General features: G+C 39.3%; 2 gene segments (V, D, J or C) and 1 further gene; 2 read left to right on the top strand and 1 right to left on the bottom strand.

Moving 5' to 3' along the window:
• Nucleotides 1-26457, bottom strand: part of Igk (immunoglobulin kappa chain complex) — a 3171119-nt gene that overhangs the window by 760413 nt on the left and 2384249 nt on the right.
• Igkv5-37 (immunoglobulin kappa variable 5-37) lies at nucleotides 2481-3030 on the top strand. The segment is given in 2 exon segments: nucleotides 2481-2529; nucleotides 2733-3030. Coding segments are annotated over 2 exon segments (347 nt in total).
• Igkv12-38 (immunoglobulin kappa chain variable 12-38) lies at nucleotides 22694-23156 on the top strand. The segment is given in 2 exon segments: nucleotides 22694-22742; nucleotides 22859-23156. Coding segments are annotated over 2 exon segments (347 nt in total).

The raw sequence follows: 26457 nt of genomic DNA, 5'->3' as shown, positions 1-26457 counted from the left end.
TAATGCTTTGCTGAGCTATCATGAGAGAAGCTTTTTTCTGCAGATGGGATCAAATAATGAAACTTACAGCCAAATATTTTACAGAGAGTGAGAGAACATGGAACACTCAGCTCTAAATGGCATTACTCCATCAAATCCTTCCACATAGGTGTTAGAGTACCCTGTGGAAGAGAAGGTAGAAAGAATCTAAGAACCAGAGATGATGGTTGACACTAAGAAAAAAAGTTAAAATCAACATGATTGAGATGCAAATGAACTCACAGGGGCTGAGGCACCAGGCACAGAGACTACCTGGTGTCTGCCTCAGTTGGGGTCCTAGAGCTAAAAGACTTCTACACATGCCCCCTTCCTGAACACAGGCTGTCTCCTCTTAATAACCACTTTCAAAAGAAAATTTAATTTCTTGGGAAAGAAAGTACTCTTAATGAAATGTTGGACGCATAGCATTAGACAGATGACAGAAAATGAACTCAAAGTTCATTCATAATATCATGGCTCTTCCTTTTAAATAATTTTATCCATTATTTTAAAATTTTAATCAAATTTTATTAATATATAATTTTTCTATTTTTACCTTAAATAACCTTTGGAAAAAATATATATATTACAAGCTTCCAAATCAGTGTTTGTTTTTTTAAAATATTTTCTTTATTTACATTTCAAATGTTATTCCCTTTTCCCGTTTTCCCTCTGAAAAATCCCCTATCCCCTCCCCCCTCCTGCTCCCCAACCCACGCACTCCTATTCCTGGTCCCTACATTCACCTATACTGGGGCATCGAGCCTTCACAGGACCAAGGGCCTCTCCTCCCATTGATGACCGACTAGGCCATCCTTTGCTACATATATAGCTAGAGCCACACGTTCCACCATTTGTTTTCTTTGATTGGTGGTATAGCTCCAAGGAGCTCTGGTGGTACTGGTTAGTTCATATTGATGTTCCTCCTATGGGGTTTCAGACTCCTTCAGCTCCCTAGGTACTTTTTCTGGCTCCTTCATTGGGGACTTTGTGCTCAAACCAATGAATGACTATGAACATCCACTTCTGTATTTGCCAAGCACTGGCAGAGCTTTACAGGAGACAGCTCTATCAGGCTCCTGTCAGCAGGCTATTGTTGACATCTACCTAGTGTCTGGGTTTGGTGTTTTTTTATGGGATGGATCCCCAAGTAGGGCAGTCTCTGGATAATCTTTCCTTCAGGCTCTGCTCTGAACTTTGAGTCTGTAACTCCTTCCATGGGTATTTTGTTCCCCATTCTAAGAAGGAACAAAGTATCCACACTTTGGTCTTCCTTCTTGAGTTTCATGTATATTGCAAATTGTATCTTGGGCATTCTAAGTTTTTGTGCTAATATCCACTTATCAGTGAGTGCATATCATATGAGTTCTTTTGTGATTCAGTTACCTCACTCAGGATGATATACTCCAGATCCATTCATTTGCCTAAGAATTTTATTAAATTCATTGTTTATAATAGCTGAGTAGTTGTCCATTGTATAAATGGACAACATTTTCTGTATTCATTCTTCTGTTGAGGGACATCTGACTTCTTTCCAGCTTCTGGCCATTATAAATAAGGCTGCTATGAACATAGTGGAGCATGTGTCCTTATTACAAGTTAGAACATCTTCTGGGTATATGCCCAGGAGAAGTTTTGCTGGATCTTCCAGTAGTACTATTTCCAATTTTCTGAGGAACTGTCAAACTGATTTCCTCCCCACACCCCTGTCTGCATGAGGATGTCTGATCTTTTAAGTAGCATGAAAAATCATGTACTAGGGAAGGAATTTGTCTGAATTTTCTAGAAATACTTCAGTGGTACTCAATATCACTCTTGTTCATAAGATATGCATGATGTAATATTTTCCTTTTGCCTGGAAAATGCTAAAAAAGTATTTTCATATCTCAACCTCTGAAATTCTTCTCTACTGCAGCAGATTGTAAACTTTTATAGGGATTTTACTCTCTCCACTGGAGAAATATGTTTTCCTGGGACATCCAGACTTTTTTACTTCTTGTTCTTGAAATCTCAATAGTTTGATATACATTGCTTTCGTGCTATATGTTGTGATGCTTCATGGAATGTTCATACAGTTAAAGATGCTTCAGCTCATGTTATAAGAAACATAAAGGAAAGTAACATAATCCTTGAATAAGACAATGGATTTGAGAAGATCTTCATTTCAAATACTGAATGTATCTCAGAGATGCCATTAGACTGTGGTAATTATGTAACAATTGTGTAGGAACCAAGTCTCTTTTAAAACTGAACATCTCTTCGGGTAACCAGAAGGAGAGATATATATTCTAAGAAGGCACTAGGTGCCTGCTCTTCTGACCAGGTCTTATTTCAAACAATATGAAATCCATACGATTTGCATAAGTACTTCTTCCTTCTAGTGTTGCTGCCCCTTAGAGTATTATAAAAGGTCTTTCTCAGGGCTGTGTCATGATCCACACAAACTCAGGGAAAGCTTAAAGATGGTATTCACACCTCATATCCTTGGACTTCTGCTTTTCTGGATTTCAGGTATGACTGTTTGGACATGGCAAAAAAGTAGAGATGTTATTTAAATACAAAATGTTCTTCCTCTATTTATAATCCAGTATCACATTGGTTTTGACTTCCTGTTTAAAAAACTGATATAATTAAATTCTTAGTTTTCCAAGTACTTTAGGAGTGATGTTCATATTCAATGTTGTGTCCTACTAGTATTTTTTCTATATTTCCAGCCTCCACAGGTGACATCCTGCTGACCCAGTCTCCAGCCACCCTGTCTGTGACTCCAGGAGAAACAGTCAGTCTTTCCTGTAGGGCCAGCCAGAGTATTTACAAGAACCTACACTGGTATCAACAGAAATCACATCGGTCTCCAAGGCTTCTCATCAAGTATGCTTCTGATTCCATCTCTGGGATCCCCTCCAGGTTCACTGGCAGTGGATCAGGGACAGATTACACTCTCAGTATCAACAGTGTGAAGCCCGAAGATGAAGGAATATATTACTGTCTTCAAGGTTACAGCACACCTTCCACAGTGATGCAGACCATAGCAAAAACCACCAGAAAAGCAGAACTGTGAGGCTGGGCTGCTTTAGGTGTGTCTGGTAATGCCTCAGCCTTCTTCAGAGTGTTTCACAGATTCAGCCAGGTGTGAGGTTTACAGAAATATGTGGATTGAAGAAACCTTGAAGTCACCCTTGCCTCTGAAGTCTCTTCACTCTATTTCAGCACTAGAATACATAGCATGCCGTTGTCCTGGTATAATAGAACAATCATCTCCCAGTATACTGAAACCAGAAAAATCTCACCCTGCATGGATAGAAGGGATGACTGGTTATTCTACACCCTTATGAACCCTTGGAAGTTCAGATGATGCATTGTTGGTATCCATAGCATATAGTATACTTCTGTCCCTCCAAAAGACTAGAGCTTAGCCCCAGAGAGTCATGGTTCTGTTGCAAAGTTCCCTCTACATGTTTTATATAGTAAATGAACAACTCTTGAATAAAAACGTATTTTTCATATCTATGGATTTATATCCAATAACCAATCTAATTTGGTAAAAATTGCAAATTTCTTGATGAGGGGTTTACACTTACTACTTAATAGAAAAAAAAAAGAAGTGCAAAAAAAAAAGAGAGATGCTTTCTAAATTAATGAGTAACAATGGTGTGGAGTTATGGTAACATTTTCAGAAATCTTTGGTGTTGTACAATGTCATTCCCAGTACACAGGAGACAGAGACAGGCAGATCCCTGTAAATTCTACACAATGAAGTCAGTTCAGGGTGCCCTGCTGATAAGATAAAGCTACTTGCAAACAATAGCCTAAATCCAAAATGAAACATTTTTCCCCGTAAAGATACTATTTGCATTTTAACATTTAATAATAAACAGAAATATCCATAATGCTTTAAATGATAAATATACATCAATCTCAAATTTATAGGAAGAGAAAAGGGAAAATATGTGTGTGTGTGTGTGTGTGTATGTATGTATGTGTGTATATCGATATAAAGTTTGTCCATAATTTCAATATGAAAGATAATGGATTTTTGTTTGTTTGTTTGTTTGGTTTTTTTTTTTTTTTTGCCAAAAAGCCTTTTGCTCTAGGAAAGATATATGTTGCTAGTCAATGTACTGATCAAGAGTTATCATTGGAGTAACTTTTCTAGTATCTTTTAAGGGCAAGAGAATCATCCAACTAAGGAATCCAGAGACAACCAGACAAGAGAATAAAAATATTACTGTTGCCTTCCAGTCAGCACCAGCACCAGGTCACTTTGGGCGCAGAGTCAGCGGACACCCGAAAGGTCCCTAGAGGACCCTCCACACGATCTTAGTACCACTTTTGCGTGGAACACAACTTCTTTTCCATCCCAATCGCACAGGACTGGAGACAGCATTAGGGAAGCAGGAAACCCGTCCTGGTCAGGGTCACAAGTCCCTTCTGGGCAGCAACATCACTGGGTCACCTTGGACGCTGAGTCAGCGAACACCCCCAAGGTCCCTAGAGGACAGCTTCTTATGCAGACCCTGTTTTGGGCTCCAGACATTCGGCACCTTCCCTGCCAGAGGAGAGGTGTCCGCCCAGCCCAGGAGAGTTTTTCCAGAGCACCTGAGGGAGCCATTTTGTTCCCAGATCTTTCTGAGACTAGTGTGCACAGGTCAGAGTGTGGACTACAGAAGCTAACAGCTTCTGGGACAGGCCTGTTTCGGGCCTTTATCTTCTGCAGGGAGGCAGGACCAAATGCCAGATATTTGTGCACCTTCCCTGCAAGAGGAGAGCTCACCTGCAGAGAGTACTCTGACCACTGAAACTCAAGAGAGAGCAGTCTCCCAGGTCTGCTGATAGAGGCTAACAGAATCACAAGAGGAACAAGCTATAACAAGAGACAACTATAACAACTAACTCCAGAGATTACCAGATGGCAAAAGGAGAACATAAGAATGTTACTAACAGAAACCAAGACCACTCACCATCATCAGAAAGCACCATTCCCACCTCACCCAGTGCTGTGCACCCCAACACACCTTAAAAGCTAGACCTGGAGTTAAAAGCATATCTCATGATGATGGTAGAGGAAATCAAGAAAGACTTTAATAATTCAATTAAAGAAATATAGGAGAACACTGCTAAAGAGTTATAAGTCCTTAAAGAAAAACAGGAAAACTCATCCAAACAGGTGATGGAAATGAACAAAACCATACTAGACGTAAAAAGGGAAGTAGACACAATGAAGAAAACACACAGTGAGGCAACAATGGAGATAGAAACCCTAGGAAAGAAATCTGGAACCATAAATGCAAGTATCAGGAACAGAACACAAGAGATGGAAGAGAGAATCTCAGGTGCAGAAGATTCCATAGAGAACATGGGCACAACAATAAAAAAAATGCAAAATGCAAAAAGACCTTAACTCAAAACATCCAGGAAATCCAGGAAACGATGAGAAGACCAAACCTATGGATAATAGTAGTAGATGAGAATGAAGAATTTCAACTTAAAGGGCCAGCAAATATCTTAAACAAAATAATAGAAGAAAACTTCCCAAACCTAAAGAAAGAGATGCCGATGACCATACAAGAACCCTACAGAACACCAAATAGACGGGACCAGAAAAGAAATTCCTCCTGACACATAATAATCAGAACAACAAATACACTAAATAAAGATAGCATATTAAAAGCAGTAAGGGAATAAGGTCAAGTAACATATAAAGGCAGGCCTATCAGAATTACACCAGACTTTTCACCAGAGACTATGAAAGCCAGAAGATCCTGGACAGATGTTATACAGACACCAAGAGAACACAAATGCCAGCCAGGGATCTATACCCAGCCAAACTTTCAATTACCATAGATAGAGAAACCAAAGTATTCCACAACAAAACCAAATTCACACATTATCTTTCCAGGAAACTAGCCCTTCAAAGGATAATAACAGAAAAACAAACAAACAAACAAACAAAAAAAAACAATACAAACCAATACGGAAACCACACTATAGAAAAAGCAAGAAAGTAATCCTTCAACAAACCTAAAAGAAGACAGCAACAAGAACAGAATGCCAACTTGAACAACAAAAATAATAGGAAACAACAATTACTTTTCCTCAATATCTCTTAATATCAATGGACTCAATTCCCCAATAAAAAGACATAGACTAATAGTCTGGCTACACAAACAGAACCCAACATTTTGCTGCTTACAGAAAACCCATCTCATGGAAAAAGACAGACACTACCTCAGAATGAAAGGCTGGAAAACAATTTTCCAAGAAAATGGTCTGAAGAAACAAGCTGGAGTAGCCATTCTAATATCTAATAAAATTAATTTCCAACACAAAGTTATCAAAAAAGACAAGGAGGGACACTTCATACTCATAAAAGGTAAAATCTTCCAAGAGGAACTCTCAATTCTGAATATCTATGCTGCAAATGCAAGGGCAGCCACATTCATTAAAGAAACTTTACTAAGGCTCAAAGCACACATTGCACCTCACACAATAATAGTGGGAGACTTCAACACACAACTTTCATCAATGGATAGATCGTGGAAACAGAAACTAAACAGGGACACAATGAAACTAACAGAAGTTATGAAACAAATGGATCTAACAGATATCTACAGTACAATTTATCCTAAAACAAAAGGATATACCTTCTTTTCAGCACCTCATGGTACCTTCTCCATAATTGACCATATAATTGGTCACAAAACAACACTCAACAGATACAAAATTATTGAAATTATCTCATGAATCCTATCAGATCTCCATGGACTAAGGCTGATCTTCAATAACAACGTAAATAATAGAAAGCCAACATTCACGTGGAAACTGAACGACATCCTTCTCAATGATACCTTGGTCAAGGGAGGAATAAAAAAAGAAAGACTTTTTAGAGTTTGATGAAAATGAAGCCACAACATACCCAACCTTATGGGACACAATGAAAGCATTTCTAAGAGGGAAACTTATAGCTCTAAGTGCCTCCGAAAAGAAACTAGAGAGAGCACACACTAGCAGCTTGACAACAAACCTAAAAGCTCTAGAACAAAAGGAAGCAAATTCACCCAAGAGTAGTAGATGGCAGGAAGTAATCAAACTCAGGGGCAAAATCAACCAAGTGGAAACAAGAAGAACTATTCAAAGAATCAACCAAGCCAGCAGCTGGTGCTTTGAGAAAATCAAGGAGATAGTTAAACACTTAGCCAGACTCACTAGAGGGGTTATTTTTAATGGGATTATTTGTTTTGCTGGAGTCCACCTTCTTGAATTATTTATATATACTGGAAAATAGTCCCCTATCTGATTTAGGATAGGTAAAGATCCTTTCATAATCTGTTGGTGGCCTTTTTGTCTTATTGACAGTTTTATTTGCCTAACAGAAGCTTTGCAATTTTATGAGGTCCCATTTGTAAATTCTCAATCTTATAGCACAAGGCATTGCTGTTCTGTTCAGGAAGTTTTCCCCTATGCCCATATTTTCGAAGCTTTTCCCCACTATCTCCTCTATAAGTTTTAGTGTCTCTCATTTTATGTGGAGTTCTTTAATCCATGTAGACTTTAGCTGGGTACAAGGAGATAAGAATGGATCAATTATCATTCTTCTACATGATAACCACCATATGAACCAGCACCATATGTTGAAACTGCTGTCTTTTTTCCACTGGATGGTTTTAGCTCCTTTGTCAAAGATGAAGTGACTATAGGTGTATGGGTTTATTTCTGGGTCTTCAATCCTATTCCACTGATATACCTGTCTGTTGCTGAACCACTACCATGCAGTTTTTTTTTTTTCATTTTTTATTAGGTATTTAGCTCATTTACATTTCCAATGCTATACCAAAAGTCCCCCATACCCACCCACCCCCACTCCCCTACCCACCCATTCCCCCTTTTTGGCCCTGGCGTTCCCCTGTACTGGGGCATATAAAGTTTGCGTGTCCAATGGGCCTCTCTTTCCAGTGATGGCCGACTAGGCCATCTTTTGATACATATGCAGCTAGAGTCAAGAGCTCAGGGGTACTGGTTAGTTCATAATGTTGTTCCACCTATAGGGTTGAAGATCCCTTTAGCTCCTTGGGTACTTTCTCTAGCTCCTCCATTGGGAGCCCTGTGATCCATCCAGTAGCTGACTGTGAGCATCCACTTCTGTGTTTGCTAGGCCCCGGCATAGTCTCACAAGAGACAGCTACATCTGGGTCCTTTCAGTAAAATCTTGCTAGTGTATGCAATGGTGTCAGCATTTGGAAGCTGATTATGGGGTGAATCCCTGGATATGGCAGTCTCTACATGGTCCATCCTTTCATCTCAGCTCCAAACTTTGTTTCTGTATCTCCTTCCATGGGTGTTTTGTTCCCACTTCTAAGGAGGGGCATAGTGTCCACACTTCAGTCTTCATTTTTCTTGAGTTTCATGTGTTTAGGAAATTGTATCTTATATCGTGGGTATCCTAGGTTTTGGGCTAATATCCACTTATCAGTGAGTACATATTGTGTGAGTTCCTTTGTGAATGTGTTACCTCACTCAGGATGATGCTCTCCAGGTCCATCCATTTGGCTAGGAATTTCATAAATTCATTCTTTTTAATAGCTGAGTAGTACTCCATTGTGTAGATGTACCACATTTTCTGTATCCATTCCTCTGTTGAGGGGCATCTGGGTTCTTTCCAGTTTCTGGCTATTATAAATAAGGCTGCTATGAACATAGTGGAGCATGTGTCCTTCTTACCAGTTGGGGCTTCTTCTGGATATATGCCCAGGAGAGGTATTGCTGGATCCTCCGGTAGTACTATGTCCAATTTTCTGAGGAACTGCCAGACTGATTTCCAGAGTGGTTGTACAACACTGCAATCCCACCAACAATGGAGGAGTGTTCCTCTTTCTCCACATCCACGCCAGCATCTGCTGTCACCTGAATTTTTGATCTTAGCCATTCTCACTGGTGTGAGGTGGAATCTCAGGGTTGTTTTTATTTGCATTTCCCTGATGATTAAGGATGTTGAACATTTTTTCAGGTGCTTCTCTGCCATTCGGTATTCCTCAGGTGAGAATTCTTTGTTCAGTTCTGAGCCCCATTTTTTAAGGGGGTTATTTGATTTTCTGAGGTCCACCTTCTTGAGTTCTTTATATATGTTGGATATTAGTCCCCTATCTGATTTAGGATAGGTAAAGATCCTTTCCCAGTCTGTTGGTGGTCTTTTTGTCTTATAGACAGTGTCTTTTGCCTTGCAGAAACTTTGGAGTTTCATTAGGTCCCATTTGTCAATTCTCGATCTTACAGCACAAGCCATTGCTGTTCTGTTCAGGAATTTTTCCCCTGTGCCCATATCTTCAAGGCTTTTCCCCACTTTCTCCTCTATAAGTTTCAGTGTCTCTGGTTTTATGTGAAGTTCCTTGATCCACTTAGATTTGACCTTAGTACAAGGAGATAAGTATGGATCGATTCGCATTCTTCTACATGATAACAACCAGTTGTGCCAGCACCAATTGTTGAAAATGCTGTCTTTCTTCCACTGGATGGTTTTGGCTCCCTTGTCGAAGATCAAGTGACCATAGGTGTGTGGGTTCATTTCTGGGTCTTCAATTCTATTCCATTGGTCCACTTGTCTGTCTCTATACCAGTACCATGCAGTTTTTATCACAATTGCTCTGTAGTAAAGCTTTAGGTCAGGCATGGTGATTCCACCAGAGGTTCTTTTATCCTTGAGAAGAGTTTTTGCTATCCTCGGTTTTTTGTTATTCCAGATGAATTTGCAAATTGCTCCTTCTAATTCGTTGAAGAATTGAGTTGGAATTTTAATGGGGATTGCATTGAATCTGTAGATTGCTTTTGGCAAGATAGCCATTTTTACAATGTTGGTCCTGCCAATCCATGAGCATGGGAGATCTTTCCATCTTCTGAGATCTTCTTTAATTTCTTTCTTCAGGGACTTGAAGTTTTTATCATACAGATCTTTCACTTCCTTCGTTAGAGTCACGCCGAGATATTTTATATTATTTGTGGCTATTGAGAAGGGTGTTGTTTCCCTAATTTCTTTCTCCGCCTGTTTATTCTTTGTGTAGAGAAAGGCCATTGACTTGTTTGAGTTAATTTTATATCCAGCTACTTCACCGAAGCTGTTTATCAGGTTTAGGAGTTCTCTGTTGGAATTTTTAGGGTCACTTATATATACTATCATATCATCTGCAAAAAGTGATATTTTGACTTCCTCTTTTCCAATTTGTATCCCCTTGATCTCCTTTTGTTGTCGAATTGCTCTGGCTAATACTTCAAGTACTATGTTGAAAAGGTAGGGAGAAAGTGGGCAGCCTTGTCTAGTCCCTGATTTTAGTGGGATTGCTTCCAGCTTCTCTCCATTTACTTTGATATTGGCTACTGGTTTGCTGTAGATTGCTTTTATCATGTTTAGGTATTGGCCTTGAATTCCTGATCTTTCCAGAACTTTTATCATGAATGGGTGTTGGATCTTGTCAAATGCTTTTTCTGCATCTAATGAGATGATCATGTGGTTTTTGTCTTTGAGTTTGTTTATATAATGGATTACATTGATGGATTTTCGTATATTAAACCATCCCTGCATCCCTGGAATAAAACCTACTTGGTCAGGATGGATGATTGGTTTAATGTGTTCTTGGATTCGGTTAGCGAGAATTTTATTAAGGATTTTTGCATCGATGTTCATAAGAGAAATTGGTCTGAAGTTCTCTATCTTTGTTGGATCTTTCTGTGGTTTAGGTATCAGAGTAATAGTGGCTTCATAAAATGAGTTGGGTAGAATACCTTCTACTTCTATCTTGTGAAAAAGTTTGTGCAGAACTGGAGTTAGATCTTCTTTGAAGGTCTGATAGAACTCTGCACTAAACCCGTCTGGTCCTGGGCTTTTTTTGGCTGGGAGACTATTAATAACTGCTTCTATTTCTTTAGGGGATATGGGACTGTTTAGAAGGTCAACTTGATCCTGATTCAACTTTGGTACCTGGTATCTGTCCAGAAATTTGTCCATTTCGTCCAGGTTTTCCAGTTTTGTTGAGTATAGCCTTTTGTAGAAGGATCTGATGGTGTTTTGGATTTCTTCAGGATCTGTTGTTATGTCTCCCTTTTCAGTTCTGATTTTGTTAATTAGGATTTTGTCCCTGTGCCCTTTAGTGAATCTAGCTAAGGGTTTATCTATCTTGTTGATTTTCTCAAAGAACCAACTCCTCGTTTGGTTAATTCTTTGAATAGTTCTTCTTGTTTCCACTTGGTTGATTTCACCCCTGAGTTTGATTATTTCCTGCCGTCTACTCCTCTTGGGTGAATTTGCTTCCTTTTTTTCTAGAGCTTTTAGATGTGTTGTCAAGCTGCTAGTATGTGCTCTCTCCCGTTTTTTCTTGAAGGCACTCAGAGCTATGAGTTTCCCTCTTAGAAATGCTTTCATTGTGTCCCAAAGGTTTGGGTACGTTGTGGCTTCATTTTCATTAAACTCTAAAAAGTCTTTAATTTCTTTCTTTATTCCTTCCTTGACCAAGGTATCATTGAGAAGAGTGTTGTTCAGTTTCCACGTGAATGTTGGCTTTCTGTTATTTATTTTGTTATTGAAGATCAGCCTTAGTGCATGGTGATCTGATAGAATACATGGGACAATTTCAATATTTTTGAATCTGTTGAGGCCTGATTTGTGACCTATTATGTGGTCAATTTTGGAGAAGGTACCATGAGGTGCTGAGAAGAAGGTATATCCTTTTGTTTTAGGATAAAATGTTCTGTAGATATCTGTCAGATCCATTTGTTTCATCACTTCTGTTAGTTTCAGTGTGTCCCTGTTTAGTTTCTGTTTCAATGATCTGTCCATTGGTGAAAGTGGTGTGTTGAAGTCTCCCACTATTATTGTGTGAGGTGCAATGTGTGCTTTGAGCTTTACTAAAGTTTCTTTAGTGAATGTGGCTGCTCTTGTATTTGGAGCATAGATATTCAGAATTGAGAGTTCCTCTTGGAGGATTTTACCTTTGATGAGAATGAAGTGTCCCTCCTTGTCTTTTTTGATGACTTTGGGTTGGAAGTCAATCTTATCAGATATTAGGGTGGCTACTCCTGCTTGTTTCTTCATACCATTTGCTTGGGAAATTGTTTTCCAGCCTTTCATTCTGAGGTAGTGTCTATCTTTTTCTCTGAGATGAGTTTCCTGTAAGCAGCAAAATGTTGGGTCTTGTTTGTGTAGCCAGTTTGTTAGTCTATGTCTTTTTATTGGGGAGTTGAGACCATTGATGTTAAGAGATATTAAGGAAAAGTAATTGTTGCTTCCTGTTATTTTAGTTGTTAAAGGTGGCATTCTGTTCTTGTGGCTGTCTTCTTTTAGGTTTGTTGAGGGATTACCTTCTTGTTTTTTCTAGGGCGTTGTTCCCGTTCTTGTATTGGTTTTTTTCTGTTATTATCCTTTGAAGGGCTGGATTCGTGGAGAGATAATGCGTGAATTTGGTTTTGTCGTGGAATACTTTGGTTTCTCCCTCTATGATAATTGAGAGTTTGGCTGGGTATAGTAGCCTGGGCTGCAGTTTGTGTTCTCTTAGTGTCTGTATAACATCTGTCCAGGCTCTTCTGGCTTTCATAGTCTCTGGTGAAAAATCTGGTATAATTCTGATAGGCTTGCCTTTATATGTTACTTGACCTTTTTCCCTTACTGCTTTTAGTATTCTATCTTTATTTAGTGCATTTGATGTTCTGATTATTATGTGTCGGGAGGAATTTCTTTTCTGGTCCAGTCTATTTGGAGTTCTGTAGGCTTCTTGTATGTTCATATGCATCTCATTCTTTAGATTTGGGAAGTTTTCTTCAATAATTTTGTTGAAGATGTTTGCTGGACCTTTGAGTTGAAAATCTTCATTCTCATCCACTCCTATTATCCGTACGTTTGGTCTTCTTATTGTGTCCTGCATTTCCTGGATATTTTGAGTTAGGATCTTTTTGCATTTTCCATTTTCTTTGATTGTTGTGCCGATGTTCTCTATGGAATCTTCAGCACCTGAGATTCTCTCTTCCATCTCTTGTATTCTGTTGCTGATGCTCAAATCTATGGTTCCAGATTTCTTTCCTAGGGTTTCTATCTCTAGTGTTGCCTCGCTTTGAGTTTTCTTTATTGTGTCTACTTCCCTTTTTAGTTCTAGTATGGTTTTGTTCATTTCCATCACCTGTTTGTATGTTTTTTCCTCTTTTTCTGTAAGTACTTCTACCTGTTTGATTGTGTTTTCCTGTTTTTCTTTAAGGACTTGTAACTCTTTAGCAGTGTTCTCCTGTATTTCTTTAAGTGATTTATTAAAGTCCTTCTTGATGTCCTCTACCATCATCATGAGATATGCTTTTAAATCTAGGTCTAGGTTCTCAGGTGTGTTGGGGTTCCCTGGACTGGGCGAAGTGGGTGTGCTGGGTTCTGGTGATGGTGAGTGGTCTTGGTTCCTGTTAGTAAGATTCCTCCGTTTACCTTTCGCCATCTGGTAATCTCTGGAGTTAGTAGTTATAGTTGACTCTGTTTAGAGATTGTTCTTCTGGTGATTCTGTTACCGTCTCTCAGCAGACCTGGGAGACAGATTCTCTCCTCTGAGTTTCAGTGCTCAGAGCACTCTCTGCTGGCAAGCTCTCTTACAGGGAAGGTGCGCAGATATCTTGTATTTGGACCTCCTCCTGGCCGAAGAAGAAGGCCCAAAACAGGACCTTTCTCAGACACTGTGTTGCTTTGGCAGTTCCCAGGTGGTACAGACTCTCACCTAAGCAGACTAAATTCCTAAGTTCCTTGGAGTCCCAGAACCAAGATGGCGACCGCTGCTGCTGCTGCTGCTGCGGCTGAGATCCCCTCCCCTGCCGGGCGGGCACCTGTCCTCCGGTCCGGATGGTGGCCGGCTGTCCCCGGCCCACAAAGGGTGCTGCCTCAGCGCCTCTGTGCTTCCGCCTGTTCCAGAAGCTGTCAGTTTTTCTGGCGCACCCTCTCACCTGTTCAGACTAATTTCCTAAGTTCGGCGGGTCCCGGACCAAGATGGCGACCGCTGCTGCTGTGGCTTAGGCCGCCTCCCCCACCATGCAGTTTTTACCACAATTGCTCTATAGTACAACTTGAGGTCACTCATGGAGATTAAACCAGAGGTTCTTTTATTATTGAGAATAGTTTTGGCTATCCTAGGATTTTTGTTATTCTAGATGAATTTGAAAATTTCTGTTTCTAATTCATTGAATAATTGAGTTAGAATTTTGATGGAGATTGCATTGAATCTGTAGATTGCTTTCGGCAAGGTAGCCATTTTGACAATATTAATCCTACCAATCCATGAGCATGGGAGATCTTTCCATCTTCTGAGATCTTCCATTTCTTTCTTCAGAGACTTGAAGTTCTTATCATACAGATCTTTCACTTCCTTAGAGTCACACCAAGGTATTTTGTATTGTTTGTGATTGTTGTGAATGGTGTTGTTTCCCTAATTTCTTTCTCAGCCTGTTTATCCTTTGTGTAGAGAAAGGCCATTGACTTTTTTGAGTTAATTTTATATCCAGCTACTTCACTGAAGCTGTTTATCAAAGGTTTAGTTCTCTGGTGGAATATTTAGTGTTACTTATATATACTATCATATCATCTGCAAAAAGTAATATTTTGACTTCTTCCTTTCCAATTTGTATTCCCTTAATTTCCTTTTGTTGTTCAATTGCTCTGTCTAGAACTTCAAGTACTATATTGAATAGGTAGGGACTAGCCTTGTCTAGTCCCTGATTTTAGTGGGATTGTTTCCAGTTTCTCTCCATTTAGTTTGATGTTAGCTACTGGTTTGCTGTATATTGCTTTTATTATGTTTAGGTATGGGCCTTGAATTCCTGATCTTTCCAAGTCTTTTATCATGCATGAATGGGTGTTGAATTTTGTGAAATGCTTTCTCAGCATCTAGAGGGATGATCATGTGGTTTTTGTCTTTGAGTTTGTTTATATAGTGGTTTACTTTGATGGATTTCTGTATATTAAACCATCTCTGCATCCCTGGGATGAAGTCTACTTGATCATGATGGATGATCGTTTGAGGTGTTCTTGGATTTGGCTTGTGAGAATGTTATTGAGTATTTTTGAATCGATATTCATAAGGGAAATTGGTCTGAATTTCTCTTTCTTTGTTGGGTCTTTATGTGATTGTGACTTCATAGAATGAATTGGGCAGTGTATCTTCTTTTTCTATTTTGTGGAATAGTTTGAGGAGAATTGGAATTAAGATTTCTTTAAAGGTCTGATAGAACTCTGCATTAAACAAATCTGGTCCAGTGCTTTTTTTTTTTTTTTTTTTTTTTTTTTTGGTTGGGAGACTATTAACGACTCCTTCTATTTCTTTAGGGAAAATGGGAGTATTTAGATCTTTAATCTGATCCTGATTTAACTTTGGTACCTGGTATCTGTCTAGGGAACTGTCCATTTCATTCATGTTTTCCATTTTTGTTGAGGATAGCCTTTTGTACTAGGATCTGATGATATTTTGGATTTCCTCAATTTCTGTTGTTATGTCTCCCCTTTAATTTCTGATTTTGTTAATTAGGATGCTGTCCCTGTGCCCTCTAGATATTCTGGCTAAGGGTTTATTTATCTTGTTGATTTTCTCAAACAACCAGTTGCTGGTTTCGTTGATTCTTTGTATAGTTCTTTTGGTTTCCACTTTGTTGATTTCAGCCCTGAGTTTGATTATTTCCTGCTGTCTACTCCTCTTGGGTTAATTTGCTTCCATTTGTTGTAGAGCTTTTAGGTGTGTTGTCAAGGTGCTAGTGCATGCTTTCTCTAGTTTCTTTTTGCAGGCACTCAAAGCTATGATTTTTCCTCTTAGGAATGCTTTCATTGTGTCCCATAAGTTTGGGTATGCTGTGGCTTCATTCTTATTAAACTCTAAAATATCTTTAATCTTTATTTATTCCTTGACCAATTATCATTGAGTAGACTATTTTTTCAGCTTCCATATGCATGCTGGCTTTCTATTATTTATGTTGTCATTGAAGATCAGCCTTATTCCGTGGTGATGTGATAGGATGCATGGAATAATTTCAATATTTTTGTATTTATTGAGGCCTGTTATTTGACCAATTATATTGTCAATTTTGGAGAAGGTACCATGAGGTGCTTAGAAGAAGTTATATCCTTTTGTTTTAGGATAAAATGTTCTGTAGATATCTGTTAAATCCATTTTTTTCATAACTTCTGTTAGTTTCACTGTGTCTCTGTTTAGTTTCTGTTTCCAGGATTTGTCCATTGATCAGAGTTGTGTGCTGAAGTCTCCTATTATTATTGTTTGAGGTACAATGTCTGCTTTGAGCTTTATTAAAGTTTCAGTAATGAATGTGGATGCCCTGCATTTGGAGCATAGATATTCAGAACTGTGAGTTTATCTTGGATGGATATGAAGTGCCCCTCCTTGTCTTTTGTTTGTTTGTTTGTTTTGTTTTGTTTTGTTTGTCGTTTTTGATAACTTTGGGTTGGAAGTTGATTTTATTCTATATTAGAATGGCTACTCCAGCTTGTTTCTTCTGGCCATTTGTTTGGAAAATGTTTTCCAGCCTTTTACTCTGAGGTAGTGTCTGTCTTTGTTCCTGAAGTGGGTTTCCTGTATGCAGCAAAATATTGGGTCCTGTTTCTGTACTCAGTCTGTCAGTCTATGTCTTTTTATTGGGGGATTGAGTCCATTGATATTAAGAGATGTCAAGGAAAAGTAATTGTTGCTTCCTGTTATTATTCTTTTTATTTTTTTGTTAGAGTTGGGATTCTGTTCTTGCAGCTATCTTCTTTTAGGTTTGTTGAAGGATTACTTTCTTCCTTTTTCTAGGGTATTATTTCCCTCCTGGTATTGGAGTTTTCCCTTTATTATCCTTTGAAGGGATGGATTCATGGAAAGATATTGTATGAATTTGGTTTTGTAATGGAATACTTTTGTTTCTCCATCTATGGTAATTGAGAGTTTGGCTGGGTATAGTAGCCTGGGCTGGCATTTGTGTTCTTCTAGGGTCTGTATCACCTCTGTCCAGGATCTTCTGGCTTTAATAGTCTCTGGTGAGATGTCTGGTGTAATTCTAATAGGTCTGCATTCATATGTTACTTGACCTTTTTCCCTTACTGCTTTTAATATTTTATCTTTATTTAGTGCATTTGTTGTTTTAATTATTATGTGTCGGGAGGAATTTCTATTCTGTTTCAGTATTTGGAGATCTGTAGGATTCTTGTATGTTTCATGGGCATCTCTTTCTTTAGTTTAGTGATGTTTTCTCCTATAATTTTGTTGAAGATATTTAATGGCCCTTTAAGTTGAAAATCTTCATTCTCATCTATACATATTATCCTTTGGTTTGCTCTTCTCATTATGCCATGGATTTCCTGGATGTTTTTAGTTAAGATCCTTTTGCATTTTACATTTTCTTTGGTTGTTGTGTCCATGTTTTATGGAATCTTCTGCACCTGAGATTCTCAATTCCATCTCTTGTATTCTGTTGCTGATGCTCACATCTATGGTTGCTGATTTCTTTCCTAGGGTTTCAATCTCCAGAATTGTCTCCCTTTGGGTTTTCTTTATTGTTTCTACTTCCATTTTTAGATCTTGGATGGTTTTGTTCAATTCCATCACTCTGAAAAATCTCTATCTCCTAGATAATGTTTGTTTTCACATGTAACTCACACTAAGTCTTGAGGCCAACTCTCCTCAGTGATCCTTAGATCCTTGGTATGTTAGGGCACCTGCAGCATGGAGAGTCCTCTGGGGACCTTGGGGCAGTCTACAGAGTTTTTGCCCAAGATGGCATGGGGATGGTGCTGACTGGAACAAACCCCAGCCACTGGTTGGGTGGGTTTCCTTTGTGTTTTCCTGTAATTCTTTGAGGGATTTTTTGTGCTTCCTCTTTAAGGAGTTTTTAACCTGTTTACCAGTGTTCTCCTGTATTTCTTTAAGTGAGTTATTAATGCCCTTCTTAAAATCCTCTACCAGCATCATCAGATATGATTTTAAATTCGAATCTTGCTTTTTGGGTGTGTAGGGATATTCAGGATTTGCTGTGGTAGTATACTGGGTTCTGATGATGAAGAGTGGTCTTGTTTTCTGTTAGAAAGATTCTTATGTTTTCCTTTCACCATCTGGTAATCTCTTGTGTTAGATGTTTTATCTGTCTCTGACTAGAGCATGTTCCTCCTCTGCTTCTATTAGCCTCTGTCAGCAGTCCTGGGAGTCCTACACTCTCCTGAGTCCCAGTAGTCAGAGCACTCTCTGCAGGCAAGCTCTCTTCTTGTAGGGGAGTTTCCCAGAGGTCTGGGTCTCAGCTCTGCCTCCTGGCTGAGAATAAAGGCCCGAAGGGACCCTGTCCAAAAAGCTCTGTTCCTTCTCTGGCCTGCACTCTCTCCTGTATGGACTGGTCTTTGAGAGACCTGGGATACAAGATGGTGCTCTCACCTTAGTCCCCAGGTCAGAGCCCTCTCTGGAGGCCAACTCTCCTCAGTGATCCTAAGATCCCCGGTGTGCTAGGGCAGTTGTGGCATGGAGAGTCCTCTGGGGACCTTGGGACCATCCGCAGAATTTTTGCCCAAGATGGCATGAGGATGGTGCTGACTGGAACAAACCCCAGCCACTGGTTGGGTGGGTTTCCTTTGTCCCTGTTGCTGCTGGTGCAAGGCCCTCTGGGTTGTTTTGGAACAGATGTTGCATTCCACTCAGCAGCGATCCCAAGATTCTGGGTGTGCTAGGGCACCTGCCACGTGGAGAGTCTGATTGACTATGTTTATTGGCATCATTTTACTCCTTAATCAAAATGTTCATATGTGGTATCATTACATGAAATATATTCATATTAATGGATAGAATTATCACTAGATGAAATCTTCTTTTTTTTTTCTTTTTTCTTTTTCTTTTCCAAGACATAGTTTCTCTGTGTAGCCCTGGCTGTCCTGGAACTTACTTTGTAGACCAGGCTGGCCCCGAACTCAGAAATCTGCCTGCCTCTGCCTCCCAAGTGCTGGGATTAAAGGCATGCAACACCACACCTGGCTAGATGAAATCTTTTTATCTTTATTAAACATAAATAAATCTTTGATATATCCTTGAATTAAAACACGGTGACTACATATTTCAGATTCACCCTAGTCATTAATTTTTCATATCAATCATATTTTTAACGTATACATTACCCCTTCTTTCTGACACCTCTCCTGCATTCATCATCATCTTCAGGCCATGAGTGGGTGCCAGTCTCACCCTGTAAAATCTCTATCTCCTAGAGAATGCTTGTTTTCACATGTAAAACTTTTTCCATTCAACCATTGAGGGAAACTCACACTAAGTCTGGACATTATTATGGCTCTTATTCCATGTATACAGCTTCTACCTTCACTTCCTTACATGCTTCACTTATGAAACTGCTTGTGTGTCTCTGTCCTATCTTAGACTAAGATACATGCCCTCTTAATATATAGACACAATATGTTACCCATAGCATATGCAAGTTTGGGATACATGGCTCCTTTAAGGACAAGAATAATTATTTCTGGAGAGAATACTCATAATCATTGCATACAAAATCTTACATTAAGAGGGGAAAGAAGTCAGGTACAATAATCTGAAATCTCACAGGAACATTGTATATATATATGTTCCCAGATGAATTTAGAAGAGAGCTCATGTGCATAGAAAGAAGGGAAGAAAACCCATGACCTTGTCTGGCTTTGATGGAAGCAGTTCTTGATTAGCTGAGGTGTCATAAATAAGTAAAATAAGTAAAATGAGACTGCTTACTTGAGAAAATGAGTTATTTATGAGATCATATATTTACAAGCCACACCTTCCATTCTATTATTCTATTTATTCTATTATTCTTCTGTGTATCACTGTGAGCAAGAAGATTCAAGGCTAGTTGTGGAGCTTAGTAAAGATGGATACATCCCAGAGGCAGTATCCAAATTAACAAAATCAGAATTGAAAAGGGAGATATAACATTCAAAATGGAGGCAATTCAAAAAATTATCAGATACTGCTATAAAAGCCTATATTCAACAAAACTGGAAAATCTACATGAAATGGATAGTTTTCTAGATAGATATCACATAGCAAAGTGTAATAAAGAACAGGTACAGTATCTAAATAGGCCCTTATCACACAAAGAAATAGAATTCATTAAAAACTTCTCAACAAAAAAATCCCAGAGTCAGATGGATTTAGTGCATAATTCTACCAGACCTTTAAAGAAGATCTGGTGCCAATATTCCCCAAACTATTCCATAAAATAGAATCAAAAGGAATAATACCTAACTCATTCTATGAAGCCACAATTACTCTGATGCCAAAACCATACAAGGGCCCAACCAAAAAAAAAGAACTTCAATCCAATATTGCTTATGAATATCAATGCAAAAAGTACTCAATAAAATTCTTGGAAAATGGAATCCAAGAACACTTAAAAACCATTATTTACCACAATCTAGTTGGCTTCATTCCAGGGATGCATGCTTGGTTCAATATAAGAAAGTCCATTAGGGTAGTCCACTATATAAACAAAGTCAAAGGAAAAAAAATCACATGTTCATCTCCTTAGATGCAGAAAAAGCATTTAACAAAATACTACACTCCTTCATGTTAAAGGTATTGGAGAGATCAGGAATTCAAGACCCATACCTAAACATAATGAAAGCAATTTACTGCAAACAGCCAATAGGAAATTAAAGTGAGACATACTTGAAGCAATTCCACTAAAATTTGTGACAAGATAAGGCTGCCCACTCTCCCAAAAATCTACTCAATATAGTAGTCAAAGTGTTACCTAGAACAATAAGACAACAACAACAACAACAACAACAAAAAATCAAGGGGATACAAATAGGTAGAGAAGAAATAAAGGTATCAGAGAGTCAATAGAAATAATGGAAATAGGCAACCTTGTGGGATAGGAGATTGGGGGTACCCTCCAGAATGCACCAGAGACCTGGGAGGTAAAAGTCTCTTAGGACTCAAAGGGAGGAACCTTAGATGAAATTCCTGACAGTGGGGAGGGGGTATTTATAGAGCCCACCTCCAGCAGGAAAACAAGGCATCAAGTGAGGGAGGGGATTGCCATTTCAGAGTGAAAACTCTGACCCATAATTGTTCCTTCCTGGATAAACTGCAGGGATTGAAATTGGAGGAACCTGAGGAAAAGAAGGTCCAGTGAAAGGCCCAAAGTGGCATCCAGCTCAAGGGGAGGTTCCAAGGTCTGAGACTGTTACTGAGACTAAGGAGCACTCACAAAAAAGGTACCTATTGTGACAGCTTATATTTGCATTCAACTAATGCTGCTGACCCCTGTGGTTGAATTAGGGAAAGGCTGGGAGAAGCTGAGGAGGCTGACAATCCTGTAGGAGGACCAGAAGTCTCAATTAATCTTGACCCCCGTGATCTCTCAAACACTGGACCACCAACCAGGCAGCATATACCAGCTGATATGAGAACACCAACACATATACAGCACAGAACTGCTGGGTCTGGGATCAGTCAGAGAAGATGCACCTAACTCTCAAGAGACTGGATGCCCCAGGGAATTTAGAGGTCCGGTTGGGTGAGAGGTCAGAGGTAGGGACATCCTCGTTGAGACATGTGTTGGGGAGGAGGTATGGGATGTGGAATAGTCGGAGGGTGGACCAGGCAGAGGGAATAAAATCTGGAGTGTAAAAATAAAGGAATAAAAGACAAAAAGAAAGAAAGAAAGAAAGAAAAAGGAAAAATGGATACATCTACAAAAGGCTCCCATACCGAAGGCTAGGGGAACACTTAGGAAAAGGAAGTGGAAAGATTGATAGAGCCAGAGAATCATGGAGTTTGCTGTAAGCTTGTGTCTCCTAGTAACAATGGAAGCTATCCCTGTAAAGTCTCAACAATATTATTATTCAGATATTAGTTGAATAAGGAAGACACCAACGAACATGACAAACAGGATGGGCAAAAGACTGTGAGGCTTTACATCTACAAAAACACTATAGAGAACTGGGTAAAGCTGGCAGCAGAAGAGATGCCTCTTTCTAGGGAAGACCACACCAATTGAATGTCCACAGTGAAAAGGTCAGTTCTGAAGACATACACAAAATAATATTACATAGACTCAACAAGATTTAGGGTACTGTGTGTGTGTGTGTACACGAATATATAAGTTCACACAAAAACAATTAATGGAAAAGGAAGCCTTGAATGTGAAGGAGAACAGAGACGTGTATTTGGAGAAAATTGGAAGGTGAGGGAAGGTGAATATGTTGTACATATAATTTAATCTCAAAAACAAACAGAGGGGGAAAAACAGAAGAAGCTGCAAGGCTGCAATAACATTTCTAGCAATATTTGAAAGGGACAATTTATGTTCTGTGTAAATTTGTACCATATCTGGAACACCCTGCAATGGAGGAAAACATAAATAAACTCTACATGGAACATGATATCAAAATAATGTACAACTCATACACTTGTGCAGTTGTTTGTTGTTCAAAGAGAAGCACATTCCCTACAAATAAATCTGTACTGTGTCTCAATTGGAGACGTAAGAGAACCACAGGTCTGTAATGAGTTGCTGACCTGATGAGTCCTACAACTGTGCTTACCCTTTCCTGATTTGCATGTACCCAAAGCACAGCCCACTGACATGGGGGCTTCTTTTCTCCATAGTCCAGTCACACCCTATGCTGGAGTCAGCCTCACACTGATCACACACAGACATGAGTGTGCCCACTCAACTCCTGGGGTTGCTGCTGCTGTGGCTTACAGGTAAGGAAGACAGCATTGGAAATTTATTCAGCTGGGTGCAGTCCTTGGTCTCAGTGAAAATGCTCTTGCAACAGAATCAATCATGTCAGGTTTTGTTCTCAATTTTTCAATCATAGACGCAGGATGTGACATCCAGATGACTCAGTCTCCAGCCTCCCTGGCTGCATCTGTGGGAGAAACTGTCACCATCACATGTCGAGCAAGTGAGAACATTTACTACAGTTTAGCATGGTATCAGCAGAAGCAAGGGAAATCTCCTCAGCTCCTGATCTATAATGCAAACAGCTTGGAAGATGGTGTCCCATCGAGGTTCAGTGGCAGTGGATCTGGGACACAGTATTCTATGAAGATCAACAGCATGCAGCCTGAAGATACCGCAACTTATTTCTGTAAACAGGCTTATGACGTTCCTCCCACAGTGATTCAAGCCATGACATAAACCACCCAGGAAGCAGAAGTGGGAGCACAGGTTGCCCCAGCTGCTCCTTACGATGTCTCCAGCTGCTGAGCTGTTGAGAGTGATTTTCTTTGCCAGAGTCTAAATGCCAATGTGATGTTTTTATACAGGGATCAGAGAAACTTTTCTATGTAACCCATCTCTGTCCTTTTCTCAAGGCCTACTATGAAAACAAGGGAATGCTTCTTATATCTCAGAAAACAAAACAAAATGAACAACAAAGAAACAAACAGAAACACTGTTCCTGATTAGCAGAGTTATGGGAACAGCTAGGATTTATTCTGCAGGGCTGTCAACACACACACACACATACACACACACACACACACACACACACACTCACACACACACACACAAACACACTTTCCATGGTGGAGCTATTTAGGCAAGAAAATTTTTATCTATTTATAGAATTTATACCTGAGATAGAACTCTGGGGAGTTCATTAAGAACACTGGCTTTTCTTCCAGAGGATCTGGGTTTGAGTCTCAACACCCACATGATTCCTAGCTTTTGGTACTCAAGTTTGAGGATTTTTAAACCACTCTTATGTCCTATGAGTGAGTGGAATCCTGTAGTATCTGGCAGGATAAGCAAACTGTGAAGAGGTGAGAAAGAAAACTCAGTTTAAATTGACTTCATTAACTTAAATCAGACTTGGGGAGTCTGGTGTCAGGTAGCATATTCTCAACCAATTTACACATGACATAGTTTGGGAAAAGGTTTCCTGGTGTAATACAATCTCTAGTATATAAAGAAGTGTTATTACATAGAAACTCAACCTAGGGTACATGTCATTTCTTTAGAGATGGGCTACCTGTACTATCTTATGAGCTGAAGGAAGGGTTTGGCATGTTCTTAGTCATGTCAATAATATGGATGTCATTTGTGCTATTATCCATCTGGTCCTGGTTGTTAAGAATTGGGACAGACTCTGACTATAGAGATAGTATAAGGCTAATTTAAACTATTAGGTATTTCTTGTCCTTTATAAGACCAAGGACAAAAAAAAAAGACAAAATGAAACAAAAACTGTATTAAAAAGTGGTCATTAAATTTTTATGGTTTAAACTTAGGGCTTTTTAGTTAAGATTTGGATCTTCTTCTGGACCTGGAGTTACAAATAGTTGTGATCCACCATGTAGGTACTGGGAACCAAACCTGGGTTTTCTATAAGATTAACACGTGCTCTAAACTACTGAGCCATGTCTTCAGTTCCCTTTTACCATGGCCTTCTCCTTTTGCTTTCCTTCTCCACTACCACATTCTCCCGTTCCCCCTTCTCTTCTTCTTTTGAGTTACTGCTCATCATTTTTTTTTTTTTGTCTTTATAACACAGTCAGCTTATAACTGATCACTTGGCTTTGTCTCTATTGCTTCTGAGCATTTTTTTTTTGCTTTGTTGTGCCTGACACACTTTTGCTTCAACACAATATTCTCTGCAATTTTAGCTTTTCACACCTTAGACTTAGACAGCTGCTGCACCCTCTCTGTTGCCTGTCAGAAGGTTATTTACCCTGGGGGTAAAATTGCAGACAGAGGGTTCTTACAATTCATATACTGTGCCACTTTGTGGGGCTGATGCTTACCACATTTCTTGCAGAAAGTTTGGCAGCTCTTAGAAACATTCACCGCATTTTTAGGAGTAGTATCAGAACAGAAAGATGGCCTTTTAATTTATTTATTTTTCCTTTGAGGCAGGGTCTTAAGGAATATCAGGATGGCCTCTAACACTATGTACCTAAAGATAACCTTGTGATTTGATCCTCTTGCTTCAACTTCCCAAGTATTAAGATTCTAGTGTCACATCTAGCTTTATGCAGCACTAAGGATGGAACCAGGGTATCATGCATGCTAGATAGGTGCTCTACTCTCTGAGCTCCCACAAGTGTGATTAAGTGAAGAAAACTACACTACAAGGATATATATATGGATATATATATATGGATATATATATGGATATATATATGGATATATATATATGGATATATATGGATATATATATATATATATATATATATATATATCAAAACATATGCAGGAATAGGAACAATCTAGAGGGGTATACTATATTTTTTGAGACAAGGTTTTACTATGCAATTGTAGGTTTCATAAAACTCACTCTAGAACAGGCTGTCCTCAAAGTCAGAGATCTGCCTGTTTCTGCTTCCAAGTACTGGGATTAAAATGTTGTGTCACCACTGGTTGGGTTATTTCTTAATTTTTAAAAAGATTCATTATTATTTTTAAATTAATTAATAAATAGTTTTACACTCTATATTTTATCCCATCCTCCCCCCCATCCATCCTCTGACTGTTCCAAATCCCATACCTACTCCCCACCCCCCAGTCTCCATGTGACCATCCCTACCTCCCACCCTACCTGACCTCTAAACTTCATGGGGCCTCCAGTCTCTTGAGGCTTAGGTGCATCATCTCTGAATGAACACAGACCCGGCAGTCCTCTACTGTATGTGTGTTGGGGGCCTCATATCAGCTGATGTATGCTGCCTGTTTGGTGGCCCAATGTTTGACAGATCTTTGGGGTCCAGGTTGATTGAGACTGCTGGTCCTCCTACAGGATCACCCTCCTTCTAAGCTTCTTTTAGCCTTCCCTAATTCAATAATAGGAGCCAAGTGCTTCTGTCCATGGGTTTGGTGCAAATATCTGCATATGACCCTTTCAGCTGCTTGTTGGTTCTTTCATTGGGTAGTCATGATAGCTCTCTTTTTTTGAATACTCCAAGCCTCAGTAATAGTGTCAGGCCTTGGGACCTTCCCTTGAACTGGATGCTACTTTGGACCTGTCTCTGGACCTTCCTTTCCTCAGGCTCTTCTCCATTTCCATCCCTGTACTTCATGCTGGAGATGGGCTCTATATGTTCCCACTCCCTCCTGTCTGGTATTTCATCTAAGGTTCCTTCCTTTGAGTCCTGAGATTGTCTCACCGCTCCCCCCACCCAAGTGTCAGGTGCATTCTAGAGAGTCCCCTAAACTCTTATCTCCCTAGGTTGCCTGTTTTCATTCTTTCTTATCTCCACTAACCCCTCATCTGATAGAGGGCTAATATTAAAACATATAAAGAACTCAAGAAGCTAATCACCAAAAACAAACAAACAAACAAACAAACAAACAAACAAACAAACAAACAGAATAAAATACCCATGGAAGGAGTTACAGAGACAAAGTTTGGAGCTGAGACGAAAGGGTGGACCATCTAGAGACTGCCACACCCGGGAATCCATCACATAATCAGCC

The sequence above is a fragment of the Mus musculus genome, chromosome 6 (genome assembly GCF_000001635.26).
Source record: "Mus musculus strain C57BL/6J chromosome 6, GRCm38.p6 C57BL/6J".
NCBI lineage: Eukaryota > Metazoa > Chordata > Mammalia > Rodentia > Muridae > Mus > Mus musculus.
This window is presented reverse-complemented; position numbering and strand designations above follow the sequence as displayed.